Genomic DNA, 15185 nt, shown 5'->3' on the forward strand with positions numbered 1-15185 from the left:
CACCCTCTGTGAGATGTCCTGGTTGCCTGAATAAGAAGTACATAATTTATCACTAAAAAATGCAAATATAACATAGAGGTCCCATTTCACTTTTACTTTGACATCTGTAAATTTATTTGAGGAGTCCGTAGGATTCAGCATATATACTTAAGTGGCCAGTGTGGGCAGTGTTTTAGTATTCAGGCAGGCCCAGAACACAGCCAATTGGCTCATACACCTTCATGTATAAGCCTATGCTTAAATTTCCCTGGTGAAAATAAGTCACATTTTTTTGTTATTTTTTTCTTTAAGATCTTTACTGTGATAGTGACTGTGACTGATCAGCCCCAGAGCTGAAGCAAGCAATGCACAAATGCTCATGTAGATCCTATATGGCACGCTGCAAAGTGAGTAGAGAAGGTGTGGCTGGCCATAAAGTACTTCAGGGACCTTAAATACTCAACTGAGCATTGACTGAGGCAATGAACTGTGAGATAAAAGGTGCAGTCATGGATGCATCAGGCAAGCCTGACTTACCCACCACCTCCAAGCACTACCAAGCTTGACCCTAAGAGGCTCTCAGAAGCAGTAATTCTAGTGTCATCAGTGTGCAGCTAAAAGAAAAAAAAAAGTTTTAAATCACATAAATATGTTTTATTTGTGAATTATTTGTTCAGAACTTTCAAGATTCAAGACTTGTTACACTGGATTTAAACCAGACCTGATATTACTACTCCATTGCATGGCCTGTGTCATTCATACCTCACTAGCCATTGGTAATACACAGAGCTGCAGCTGATTTTGCCTTGCCTGTAAATCCATTCCTGACTGCAGAGCAAGCTGCCGACTAAGACTAGCTGTTTAAAGCATTCCACATATTTAAATATTTTGATTCTAAAACAGAGATAAAAATGAAGACAATGAGCTATCCCAAGATCTATAGGGGGAATTATTCTTTCTCTGCAGAGATTCCCACAACCGGCTGCCTGACTGTGGGAAGGTGTCTTTGTAGGTACCTTCTGAGTGGCAAGGGTTTTGTGTTATTACAGTAGAGGACTGTTGTCACATATGTGTTGGATGGGATTTTGTGTCAGCACCAGGATTTTGCTCCTTCACTTCAGTGGGATCTTTGTTTAAGTACAAAGCTATAGGATTAAGATTTGCCTTGACTTCACAAATGAAGTAATTTTATGAAATTCTTTTATTGGTTAATCCCATATTAATTTGTCTGCTTGCAAAACAAGTGCATTCTTCCCTCATCTTCTTAATGTAAAAATGACCTTGTTATTTCTGATAATGCAGCTTGTTGGGCAAAACTTAATCCTGTCGCTACAAACATAATCCAGTGAATCCTCTTCTTGCTGATAACACTTTTTACTATTTGAACTCCAGTGGAAGCTTTTGATTTGGTGTCTGACAGGCTTCCAGGTCCTCCTAGTGTTAATCTTCAGATAATGAGTAATCTAAGGAAGAGAGGGATATAGTTTCTCTAGTTCCTAGCTTTCATCTTTCATGGTAATAAGATTGTATCTCAATACTGTTTCAACTGCTTTCCAGATTTAAAAAAAATCATCTTATTTAATTTCAAGACAGGAAAGCACAATTTAGTTCTCAATATCATCACAAATGTACACCCATCAGAAGGCCAGCAAAGAATGAAGAAACAAGAGACATTTGTGCAACATATGTGGAAATCACTGGGGAAAATATTGTGTTGCTGTATGTTGCACTGCCTCCAATCTGCTGATGACATTCCTCTCCACATTTCATTTACTCTTGACATAGATGTTGCTGTCCGTTGGCAATCACTGATGGCCCGGCAGATGCTACAGGGACCTTGTTGGCTGTGGATTAATACACTTGTGAGATGGAAGGTTATTTGGAGGAAGTGGAAAGCGAGTAACTGTGCTGGGCTTCAGAGGGGAAAAAGCATCTGAGTTCATTACTAAGGTTCACCAGTTAGTGGCACTCATGAATTTTCACGTAGCAAAAGCAGCCAAGAGTGCCTTTTCCTGCTCTCATCAGGGTGATATGCAATTGTTCTTCTCTCATGTGTCTCTCAGGTGATAACAAACTATTATTGCACAGTTTAGATTTCATTGGCTTCACACCTTGCTTTTGAATATACATTAATATATTGACTTTGATCTGTATGATCTGTGTCCAGGTTAACTTAAACAGTAATTTCTCCCCCTCCCATCTTTACCATCAGTATGAGCTATGTTACTTCTGTTTCTTTTTCCTGTTATGTACATAAGATATATATTCTTTCTCCTATTGGGGAGAACTGCTCCTCATGTATTTCTTTTCTTACTCTGGCAGATCTGGAGCCTGAAAGGATCATCATTCCTATTTTTTCATTTTACAGCATTTTTCTAGGAGAAAAGCAATTTGGAAAAAATGTCACATATTTGGCTGAGAACACACTCCCTAGCATTTTACTTGAAACAGGTATAGACATCAGTGTACAAAATTCTCTGTTTTATTACTCCTATCTGAAGATGAGTTCTTTGATATTCTGTATGTTGGTTTGATATTCAGGTTACATCAGATACTAGACTTATCTTTATTCTGTCAGTTATTCAAATTCAACAGCTCATTTGCTGTTCGTAGAGTTAGGGTTAGCTTCACATTGCTTTGTCTCTCCTCTCTCCTCACACCCCAAAATCAACACCAACATCAGCATCACGGAAAAAAAACTTTTAATTACTGCAGCACCTAACCCTAAAATGTATGAGAAATCCTCTTGGAGGAAGATTGAAATTCTGGAAAACTTAATGAACTGTGTTCTTCTAAAGATTGTTCTGGATATACATTTCAGTTTTTCCACCATTAATATGGTTCAGGTTACAACAGTATTTTTCTCTGATGATTTTCCTCAGCCTTAGAGAAGCTAAATTATCAGCTAAAGCTAATCATGTAAGAATGCTTTCTGATATAAGAACAGAGACTTCATTAGCTGTGAAAGCCTGAGTAGAGTTTGAAAAAGCAGATGTCTCTGTACATATGCATGAAACAGAGAGGTAGCTGGACCATAGGCAAAAATAAAAAGAGAGATCTTCACCGACTGTATTTTCTATGAGTAGAGTATCAACTACTGTAAAAATTAACTTTAAAAAGTGTTTTTTTCACTCCAACTAAATTCAGCAGTGACAAGAGTTACGAAATTTGGTATGAGATATGAAAGAGTTATGTCGTAAGTATGAAACTCTTCAAGTTTTCACTGTAACTGTAATTCTTGTGTAGCTGGATATCAGGACTGTGCCTTTGTGCTCATCAAGGCAAATACACTGGCTGGTGCAGGAACTCTCAGCCTGGCCATCTGCAGAGACACAATAGTAGACAATTTGAAGCAATGGACTAGCTTGAGACAAAGTGGTTGACTGAATTCTTAGCCACCTTCACAGCTAAGTGACTAGTTGGTACAGGAACTATCTAGGTGGGAATTTTGAACTGTCTTGAAGGCTTCCCCAGGCAGCTGCAGCCACGCCCAAACCAATTTGTGTGTTTCAGTATGTTGATTATCAACCTAGGCAGAGAATCTGAACCTTCCAGAGACCGCCCAGCCAGTTCATCCTGCAAAATTGATCAAGCTGTATATAAATATCCTTTAGCCCACAAACTCTAAGCTCTCATGCTTTACATTCATGAGGCATACTCACCCTCCTTACAAGTAGACACTGATGATAAGTAGGTAGATATAAATAATACAAATGATAAAAATAAATGTCAGTATCTCAGAGGAAAGTATCTTCATTGTTTTCTTGCTCTTTTTCTTCATTAAAATGTCATCATCTTCTCCATTTTCCATTACCTTTAGGAAGACTATACAGATTTGGCACATAAAAATGGTTTCCTATCATGAAGATTTGCTTTCTTCTTAGCACAGTGAACTTATTTTCCTGTTTTCTTGACAAATCCAACATTCCCCAGACACATTCTCTGTTTACCTCCTGGCAAGTCACTACAGTTTTACCACGCTGTGGAGTATAAGTGCTACAGATAGTTCTAGTGAGCTTTATTTGCATTTTAGTAATTTTTTTTTTTTTTTTAGTTCAGAGTGTATCTTTACACCTCCTGAATTATTGATAAGCACTTTTTCCTTGGTGTAGGTGAACTTCACCCATAAATGGAAAGAGACAAATTAAATAGAATATGCCATTTGTATTTCTAGCTGAATCCTAAGTTACAGGGAAACCTGTGATGGAACAGACATCTTGTAATGATACAGTAGTGTCTTAGATCTGCTCGGCACTTGTATAACAAGCTATGGAAGATGAGCAGCACCAGGCTCTCAAATTGCCTTCACACTGGCTTTCACCAAAAAAGGGGCATGCCAGAAGACAGTCATACAAATGGAAGCTATGGATAATACAAGTAGTAAAACAGTGAGAAGATTAGGGGACTCCCTTTCAGAACTAAGGGCATTTAAGTTCATTTTGTGGCTCTGGCAGAAATGTGGTATAAATAAAACACTTAAGGTCATATTCAAGCTGTGAGCCCAAGTGCTTCCTCTTCTATTTCTGAGTAATGTTGAAAGTCCTTAAACTCTAGGCATCTTAGTTACATTAAAAGTCGTTTAGAGTTACCAGAGCCCATTGCTCATGTCAGATTCAAAAGAGGTGGTTTCCCTGTGAACCTGAAGTACCTGAGCCAGTAGGCATGCCTAGAAATCACATATAGAATTTATTTCCAGGCAAAATCCCGGGCAGTGACTGCTTTTTGTAAAATCATTCTGCTGTTTTGGCCATGGTCTCGTAGTTAAAAGTTAAAAAAAATAAATCACCCTAGAAACATGAATACAATTCTTTCATATTGAGGAGAGGTGCCGAGGCTTGTTATAAATGGAATGAATTTTGATCCAAATGGGATCAGAAGCACTGAGAGCATGTGTGTAACAACTGTGTGTGTTGAGGATGTTCAGCCTATGGCTGCCAAGTGTGACATTCACCTGTGGCTCATAGCCGGCCGTCATTCAGAGCTGCAGCGGACCCCTGCTGCTCAGTCAAACGCTGCTGTCCAGAGCTCCTCCTGGAGGTGTGTGCCTGCAGTATTTCTAACAAAAGCACAGATGTGAACATAACTCCCTAGTCTAGCAGTGAGGCGGATTGGCGATGACAAGTGGCAGGGATAGGCTTGTCTGGAAAGTGATCCTGTAGGCTGCTGTTAGGCATACCCCCAGAACAGCAGCTGGAGGGAGGCAGGCTGCCTAATGCATACAGTGGGCTACTGCCAGAGAAACTGTTTCATAGGCTGCCTAGTAACTAGTTACATAAAAAGACTTCATATGACTGAAACAACTAATTCTTTCCCAAGAGCTATTTATAGGATTGCTTGTAGCATTTCAGCCATGCCCTCACAGATGACTTCTTGATGCCTCACTCAGACTGACTGATCCTCCTCTAAACTCATAGCAGCAACCTCTGGAAAGGCAATTTCACATATGGTATATTTTTACCCTGTGTAAAGGGTGTTCCAGGCTCCAACCTGTGTCCACCTCCATGTTAGGGAAAAGAAAATTCTGGGACACACCTCAGGCTCTACAGTTCATCCCCATTTTGGTGCACTGAGAGCCTTAGGCACTGGCAGACACCCATCTGCAATACTTGTGTGACATTAACAAGAACATGTCTCTCCTTTGATGCTATGATGAAGCAGATGAATCTTAGGTCCTTTTTGTTCATGAGGTAACAGCTGAAGAGCAGCCACATATTGGTCCTTAATGCGCAGAGCTTGTTCTCTTTTCTTCAATGTGCTGTTAGCAGCCAATAAATAATAAATAACTGCTATGTTAGTGTCTCTTTGATAAGCTGAGCCTGTAGTCCCAATGTGCAGTAGCTGTGCATGCACATCTCCATATGCAATATTAATGGTTATATTATGTAACTGTATAACAGAGCGTAAAGAAGTCTCTGGGACTCTTGCCCGAGTGAGGGTTTGAATGGAGTATGAACAGCAGAGTTTGGCCCCGGATGCAAACAAGTAAACTGATCAACAGCAGAGCCACCATTTTCTATTTGCTTGGTAAATAAGTTCAGCCTTTAACAATCTGAGAGAGATTTCAAGAACATATGCCATACTGCTTGCTTATGAAACATTTTCTTGTTCGTTGCTTCTGATAAACGCAAGCTGAATGCAGATAACCACTGCTGTGTTTGATAGCACCAAAGACTGGGCTAAAAATGCCCAGAGGGACAGGGTGCCAGCTGAAAAGCTCATAGCTCCCAGGGAGACCCCAGCTGGTGCATGCACAAGTCTCACTGAACAGAGCAACAGCTCTGTTTCCACATTTCTACTAACCGACTCAGAAGGGTAGGAAGGCACAGTGTCAGACTCCCTCAGCCACCTCCACGAGGGGAAGAGAGCATCAAAGATGCTCAGTGCATTGCTGGGAGCCAGGCTGCACGCACACATAGCATAATATGTTTTTCCGATATTGCTTGGAAGCATCTGCTTTCTCTTCTCTTTAGTGTGCTGCTTCCTGGACTGTTCAGCCCCAAGCCCTGTATGAAACATGTACAGGCACAGGCAGGGCACGGCAGGGGGAAGGAGTCAGCTACAGCTTGCTAAATCATCAGAGGAAGAAAGGGAATCAAAGATGGATTTGGGAGGCCATGAAAGAGAGCAAAGGAGATGCAAGATACTGGAAGATGTGCTACATGAGAAAAGCTGAATGAGGAAAAAGGAGTATGTGAAAAGGATAAAGAGAAGCTGGAGGGGGAACACAAGGAGACTGAAAGGAAAGAACAATAAAAAGAGGAGTAAATGGTGAGACAGAAATGAAGAACAGTAAGGGGCACAGTTGAGAAACACAGAAAAGGGCTGAAGGATTAATTGTTTCGGTATATTTTAGGAAGAGACAGGAGAGAAGCTTTTAAAACTAGAGTTTAAAATCTTAAATAATCAACATAATAGTGGTTAGTGGATGTTTGTTTGTTTTAAGAAAGAAGAGAATAATCTAGAGGGCCTGCCCAGCATTTAGAATTTTCTGATTCTTGAAGATGCTAGCTCCTCTAGAGACTTTCGTCAATTCACTGTTCCAGTCATGGGCTGATTCCTAGGTTCATCACTTCCACCAGTGCATTGGTTTCTGCTCTTCTTTTGCTATGGTAGGGATTAGTAGTGTAGGTTTGTCTTCCAGGTGGTTATTGCTTTTTGATTTGTTTTATTTGTAACAACAGATCTGTTGTAAGGGACTAGGAAAGTTTTTGTAGCTGTGGTGTTGAGAATAAATATTCTGTGGATCCTTCAGAACCAGAAATCTACTGTACTGTGATTGCAAGACAACAAGCTTGGTAGTTCCTTCTAGTCCTCTGTTCTGTAGAAGCCTGGTAGATTAAAATTTTAGTTTTGAAAACTATTAAGCCTTTGACTAATGCCCTTTCAGCAAAGCCTTCCAGTATTAACTCCAAGAACATGCTAAAATTTATTTGAAGTCCATAGAATTAGAAAAGCTCTGCTGAAAAGCGATAAAGGATTTGTTTTGTTGAAGTATGCAGGGATATAATTAAAACAATTATACACAATATACACAATTATACACAATAGGCAATAAAACCTAACACAAGTCTTCGTATAGATACCATTAGTTGGAACAAAAATGGCTGGAATCCATTTAACAAAATAGTGAAGTCTAAATTAACTTGAAGCTCTTTCATACTGGAATAAAGGAGCACACATGAACAGTCCTCTTCCCTGTTGTAATTCTCACCATTCCTTATTTTGGTACAAACCTGTGTTTTAAGCAGGACTTTCACGGCTTGCTGTGGGCACAGTATTCTAAACAATGCTATCCTCTTACAGATGGACACACTACTCTGTTTCTTTCACAGGTGAACATGATTTCAAACAGCAGATGTCAGTCTCAGAGAAGCTACATGACGTTGCCATGCTTCAAATTAGTTGAGGTAAGAAGACACTGTAGATACTTTCTACTTTCTTGGGTGTGTTTTTTAAGAAAACGCTCGCAGCAGCAGCAGTTTTATATTTTACCAGCATATTTATGTTTATCTCAGCATGGACTGCTATCTGCTAGCTGGCAATCACTTATGGCAGCTGTGAATAAAAAATTTCTGCCCCCATGCTGTCAGTTCTTTTTCCCCAGTTCTTTCATTAGAGGGAATGAAGGGGGATCCCTATGCCTGCAATTTCATTTTAAGTGACTGTGATGTTCCGAAGTGCCAGAATCCAGGAGAGTGAAGTACCTCTGAGCTGGACCCATATAGATATTGGAAGTTAAATCTTGATAGTAAAACTCCATCAGTCTAGAATTCTTTTTGTTTATCACTCTTAAACCACCTTACATTTGAGGGTAAATATAATTATTTTCATTTTAAAGATAGGAAACAGTGGAACAGAAAGTTACTTTAGTTGTTCAAGGTTGTTGAGGAACCTAGACATTGTGGAATAATGCATATTGAGTAACTTAAGCACCATCTATACCAGTTTGTGTTTCTTTTGTTTTTATTTTTGAGACTATTCTTACTGAAGGCACTATAAACAATTCCTTTTCTTTATTCAGATGCTTGTAGATAATGCTCATAGTGGAAATTACCCCAGTTATGTCTGTCCTGCTGTGGAGTTGGAGCTGCAGCACAGCATATATCTATTTGTTTCTATTTGATCTGACTTTAAGGTGGCTTACTTCAGCCCCACCATGAACTCAGCAAAACTGGCCAGCTGCAGGGATTTTGGAGAGCCTGGCTGCTCTGGCTATATCCCCACTAGTAACCTAATTATGCTAAAGCTAGCTTAGCCAGCGTTAGATCCAGAGGGGTATGGATAAAGAAGCTGCACAACCATAACGGGATGTGTGGCGAGGGACATGCTCATTGCATTCAAGTTTGTAAGGCTGGCAGGTACAGCCCCTTAATCCCTGTAGTAAATCTTGTGCTAGCGTTTAGGTGTAAATGAATACGTTGCAGTCATGCAAGGCCTGTGGTGTGGAAATGTCCCATTTCTGGCTAGGTGCAAACTCGCTTCTAGAGAATGGACAAAACTATGCTGTAAGAAATATATGATAATCTTGTGGAACCCAATAAAATATTGGTGTGAAGGAGAAAGTAACTTCTTCATATGGCAGGTTTTACATTGGTAACTCAGTTTAGGGTAGTTGTGCCCATTTCTATTGGCAGAGGTTTTGTTCCCATTTATCTTAAGGCATTTCTACATCCAAAACATTTGGATCACGTGTAAAATTCAGGCACCATTTTGCCTTTCTTTTAATGCATGCTAATTATAATGAAAAGTCTTGATGGTTCATGCAAGGTTTCCAGCTGATTTGGTATAAGGGAACCTTAGGGAAATGATTAAACTGTATTTTGAGCACAGTACTTCCTGACTTACTCATACACACTGGTACCATTGGATTCTGTGGACTGCAGATCAAAGTAGAACATCTTCAGATAAACATTGCTTAGGCTGAGGGAGAGTAGGACATTTGCATTCAATTTTCTGTTCAACCACAGACTTCCTGTGCCATATTGAAAATACCACTTGGGCCTTACGTCTGAGGCATTGGGCATCGTTACACCTGGATTTTACTCAGCCTGTTTGATAGCAGTTCCAGGGGTTTCAGTGGTGCTTAACATTGGACTAAAGAAGTAAAAGTTGAGGACCATTAAGATCCCTCTGTGGATCTAGTTCCTAGACTCTGTGTCTTGGTATCCACCTCCTTACCTCACACTGATACTGGGAAACTGGTGTTCTGGTTGCTATAGGATGCTTAGATCCTTCTGATACATTTAGAGACATCTGATAAACAGAGAGTGGGCAGTGTCACAAATTGAGGGACAATATAGCAACATGCCAAAGAAAAGTTTTTTACGGTGTAAATATTATGACTTAAGTGACCTTTCCTGAAGAAATTTTCATCCTCCATAAGGTCTTTCTTCTTTGCATTTTAAATTACAGTGGTTTTTTATCAGCGCATTTTGGAATTTGCTTCCATGTGGATAGAAAATTGCTTCATTGTCTGGCATTATTTCTGTCACATCATTTCAGCTCATTTTGTAACTTGGCAATTTATGTTCACTGTTTGCAAGTAATGTTTGTGATCCACTGTGACAGAAATCACTGCAGACCCACTGGCTTTTCTTGCTTGTGCTATGTCATACTGAGACAGCATCAAGATGTATCATCAAATCTAATGGCATTAGGGGATCCAAAACTGATGATTTCATGATACTGTTATGTAAGTTTATGTCATAGAAGTCGTTAGGGAGATGGTACAGAGCAGCTAGAGCTGTAGATGGGGATCAGGAGACATGATTTCTATTCCTAAATGTTGGGGGGAATTGCTTAGCCTTATTCAACTTCTGGCTCATTATTTGTAAAATCTGAATAACAATTCTACACCCACATTTGATAACACACACAGATAGAAGTCAACAGACAGGTTGCAGCAGTACTGTATTCTAAAATAATTTGGTTTTTTATCATTGTTCTCCAGGATCAAAAAGTGATCCAAATGTTGTAACAGCTGTAATTCTTTTTTTAAAGCAACTGGGTAAGAGAAGTATGCAATATTTGAGCACCTGGGTTTAGGTGTTTGGGTGATGAAAAGGTCTGTGAGCTTTCTTAGCTTTCCTTTAAAAAATTCCTTGTATGTTCCTCAGCTCTCTAGCAGAAGAAATTAGTCCATTCACATACATAAAAGATGTGATAAAGGAACAATTGCACGTGCACTTAAGTTGCAGCTGGAGAGCAAAAGAAGGTATCAGGTAAGGGTTCAAGTATCTGCAGCCATACAGCCACAAAATCAAGCCCTCTATACTGATAAAAGGGAATAGAAGCCATGAGATGCCAGTGGCAGTAGTGGTGACTCTCATTTGGTGGTGATTGCCTGTAGAGACCTGATGTGTCTGCAAAGTTTATAAGACTGGGCTATCTGTCAGAGAAACTGTTTATTTGCAGAGGCACAGTAGTAAGTGGCTGTGTGTGGCTTTGCCAGCCTGTATTTCAAGAGTTTCTTTTGCATGGGACACAGAAAAAATCTGCTTTCCTGGGAATCTGTCAGCCTTTATTGACTTGCGTATTAGGGACTTTGAAAAGATTTAAGTGGGATACAGGGTATGACACAGGACTGTACACAACTCCTAGCTTGCTTCTCAGAGAGGTGTGTCTGAGATGCCGTTGCTCTCCATGGCACTGATTTCCTGGCAGCACTTTCTCCTGAGCTCTACAGCAGCTGGGAAGCAGGGGCTTAGCTCTCAGCCAGGGCTTGGCCCAGCACTCCTGGCTGGGAGGTAAACAGGGGCAGCACAGTGTGGGGCAGCACAGCTAAAGCCACATGAAGGTCAGTAAATACCTTAGCCCTGGCAGGTGTGAATGTGCTTGCTGGAACTTACAGCAGGGAATAGTTACATACGTGTTAGGTTCTATTTAACTTTTTTTAGAAAAATATGACTTTTTCATGAGTAGCCTGCAGGTTAGGAGCAAAAGAAAAGGTGGAGATGAGAATGATTTATATTAGGGAAATTCTAAGATTAGTTTCTGTCTTGCAACAAGGCAGAAGAAGGTTTTCTGCACTTCTTTTGCTCCCAAGCATAGGCTCAACTCTGCTAAGCAATGATGTTACATCAGGAGATTATTTATTTATTTAGTAGATCCAGCTTCTGTGCTCTTGGCCTTTCTAGCAATATTTAGTGGAATTTGTTTCCTAACTTGTTTCTAACCTTGGGAGAGAAATTATCTAAACAGATAAGATGTACAGAAACTTTCAGTGGTAAGAAAACCAGGGTGTCTGTAGACTTCATTCTTCTGGTGATAATAAACTCTATACTTTTCAAAATGTCAGCTTTTCTTTACAGAGCAGGCTTGTAAGATACTACTGTTAACCTTTCCAAAAACCTCTCTTCTCTTCAATTCACAGATAGAAAAGATGCACCTGGATATTCTGTCATCTGTTCCAGATACTTTCATTAGTCTGATTCAAAAAGATTAATCTCTTTTTATCTGTTGATCTGAGTGGATGGAACTAGGAGTTTGTATCTGACTACCTAAGCTAGAGGAAAAAATTCAAATTCTGTAAGAGGTTGAAAGCCCAAAAACTGAATCTACATGGCAGAACCTGATCAATGCAAACATTTGTTATATGCTATTGCTGCCAAGAGCTTCTGCTGGTTCAAGGCATCATTTATGCAGTCTTTTAAATATTTTCCATATCAGACATTGAATTCTTACAGTATGTTGCTGCACTTGTTTATTTATTGTTTTCCTGCTAGTACGTTTTCCATTAAAGAAGTTAATGTAAGCATCAGATTTTGAGATTAATCTTCTCAAAGCCATTCAATATCAGAAGTTAGTTTCTCCAGAAGTACCAACTCATGCAGCTATCATAGCAGACCATAAATTTAGATTCTAAAGGCCAATTATTGTCCAAGAATACTGTTCAATTTTCCTTTGACCTAAGTTTTTTCTACCTTGTCCATTCTTATGCAAAAGCTGAGTTATTTCTGCAAGCCCTGAGATATTTTCACTCATTTAGTGAAGTATCTTTTTCTAGCATGTATGCTTACAAGTAACAGCTGTGAGGTAACCTTAGCTATCGCTCTTTAATGGAGATATTTTAGACATGGCAGTTAGCTATCAAAAATGCCGGCGGGACTCAGTCTTAACTACCCTAAATGTAACTGTACTAATCTTGTAACTACTTAGTATCACCAGGTGCAAACTTTCTAATCTTGCACACTTTTGCAATGTTATGCTTAGGCATTCTCCTACTAAAAGCATTAATTGGTACTATTTAAACAATCTATTTTATGTGGCTTTTATGGTTTTCTTTTTTCCCACTCATTCATATAAAGATACTCACTGGAATTTCTAGACAAGGTATAATTCTTTCACCTGGTATTAACTTTTAGGAATTACTAAACTTACCCTTTTTGAATGCAGGAACCAGAATATTCCTAACTCTGGCAGTGGGCAGATATATTAATATAAGTACCTGTAAGAATATTGACTTCTCTGTACTTCAGAATTACTTACATTCATCAACTACCTATCAAAGTTTGGTGAAAAATTTACCTTAATGTGCAAGGGAATTCTGACTTCTTAGACTAGAGCTCTCAACCGTGCTTAACACTGATAGGCTTCGTCCTAATTTAGCTTTTGTTGGGGATACTTTTTGTAGCAATACAGCGGTGGTTTTTTTCATGCTTCTCAGGAGATCCTAGTTGACATTTATCTCTGCCTTGGATATGCACTCTGCAGAGCTCTCTATGCAATTTATTCTCCATTGAATTTTGAGCTTTCTCATAGCTGAGAATCAAGATGGCTCAGCCAATTTACAGCTGATTCAACAGGAGGTCAATCTTAGTTTCTCCTTTACCCTTTGGGTTCCAAGGATTTCTTTTCTGCCAACGAAGGACATTATTTATAATCTTTCTCTTGTGTAATTTTCTCGGGCTACCAGTTTTTTTCCTCTTTTTCAAGTATCTTGTTGACAGTCTTAAAACCTGGCCAGTAAGATATTTAGCATAAGCAGAAACTAGTTGCATATGAATGGCTGAACTGCAGTTTTGTAAATTTGTGCTGACACCAGAAAGCCAACAAGGAAGTAAATAAAAAGCATTTCACATCTCCCATCCAAATAGGCAGTCTTCAAAATCTCAACTTATTAATCACTATTGTAATTTATAACTCTCAAAATATATTTTTTCTTTAAATCTAGTATTTTTGTTTTTCAATGGACCTTAAAGATATTGCACTGAAGTGAAACACTAGATATGTATACTGGAGTCTGCACTTAGATGAATAGAATGTTGTTTCTATTTCTAACAAGTATATTTGTTGCTCTTCATTTACTTGTATATTTATTCCCATTCCAAGACTTGTAATCCCCTTTAGGTATGGAGTAAGATGCCTGATAACTCTTCTTTTCAATGTGACATGAAACAGTACATGAGCAGGGAAATACAATATTAAAATGTCATGCAGATTTGTTTCTAATAATACTGTTATGTATTTTGATGTCTTCTCCATGATTTAGCTCTTCAGGCTCTGCATAGCCACTTGAATGCAAAATGAAGGTCCTGAAAGGAATTACAAAAAGTATCAAGATTATGAAAGGCAGTTCTATCATAATAATAAAAACAAAAAATAATTTTAAAATATATTAAACTTTTAAATTATGTTGTAAGAAAATGAAAACTGTTTTAAAACAATTAAAAAGTAAATAAATAAATTGTAACTGAAAACCCCACTTCATAGCTTTCAGCGACTTTGGCTGTCCTTGGCTCGCTGCTTGGTAGAAAGCTGTTCCTTCAATTACAAGTAGCCCTTTAAATAATTTTGACTTAGGGGAAAATATTTTTGTCTATCCTACATATTTCTTGGAGCATCTGAACTGGGGACATGATTTTTTTTTCCTAATCTTGCATCCCATTAACCGCTCCTAGTTTATGGCTTCAGATACAATCATAACAGCTGGCACAAAGAAGTTGCTTTAGGGAAAATCACAAGCTTTGAACTAGGAAGTGAATTGCTTGGACAGTATTTGTCATTATATTTGTCCAGATGTTATAGAGATCATCTTAAAGAGTAATTGTCATGACTGGCTGTCCTTTAACCCCATTCCAAAAACAGAAAAAAAAAAAAAAAAATTGGTCCTTTTAAAATCTTGCTGAATTTGATGTATCAATGATTTGACAAAGAGTGTGGAGGGAAATACATCTCTAGAAACTGTGTGTGAGTTTCCCATTCCAATAGAGTCTTCCCTTCCTTTGTGAAAATAAGTTTACCTGCTTAGAATCTAACCCTTGTGAATGTTATTGCCACGTATTGATTAGCCTATATTTACTACACTGTTCATTTAAATAGCTTTTGGACAGAAATTACCTTACATGAAAGTAATTCACAGTTCTTTTCAGTTGCCAATTTCTGTAATTCATTTCAGTAACTCTTTAAAATGAAAAATATATGTGCCACAATAGATATCTGTTCCATCATTGCTAGACAGGAATAGTCCACTGTTAGATACAGTCCCCAGGGGGCTCTGGCTATCTGTGTAGTATTTTACTTTCAAGAATAGCAACACACTTTATTTGACAATGCCCTGAAAAATTAAACTTCCAACCATATATAACAGGATGATAAGCATTCAGAGAGAAGAGGATTTCAACACTAATCATTCACTGAGAGCAATGCAACTAGGGGAGAAAGAACTGACGTTGATGAAAAGCCCTAATTGTGCTAATGAAACTTTT

At 38.7% G+C, this 15185-nt stretch overlaps 1 protein-coding gene across 1 annotated transcript in view; it reads left to right on the forward strand.

The window, feature by feature from the left end:
• PLPPR5 (phospholipid phosphatase related 5) overlaps positions 1–15185 on the forward strand; it is a 232785-nt gene that overhangs the window by 161231 nt on the left and 56369 nt on the right. The window contains exon 5 of the mRNA XM_055724447.1: positions 7812–7886. Coding sequence (XP_055580422.1) covers positions 7812–7886 — 75 coding nt within the window. The remainder of the gene's footprint in view (positions 1–7811; positions 7887–15185) is intronic.

This window comes from Falco cherrug, chromosome 12, assembly GCF_023634085.1.
Source record: "Falco cherrug isolate bFalChe1 chromosome 12, bFalChe1.pri, whole genome shotgun sequence".
Taxonomy (NCBI): Eukaryota; Metazoa; Chordata; class Aves; order Falconiformes; family Falconidae; genus Falco; species Falco cherrug.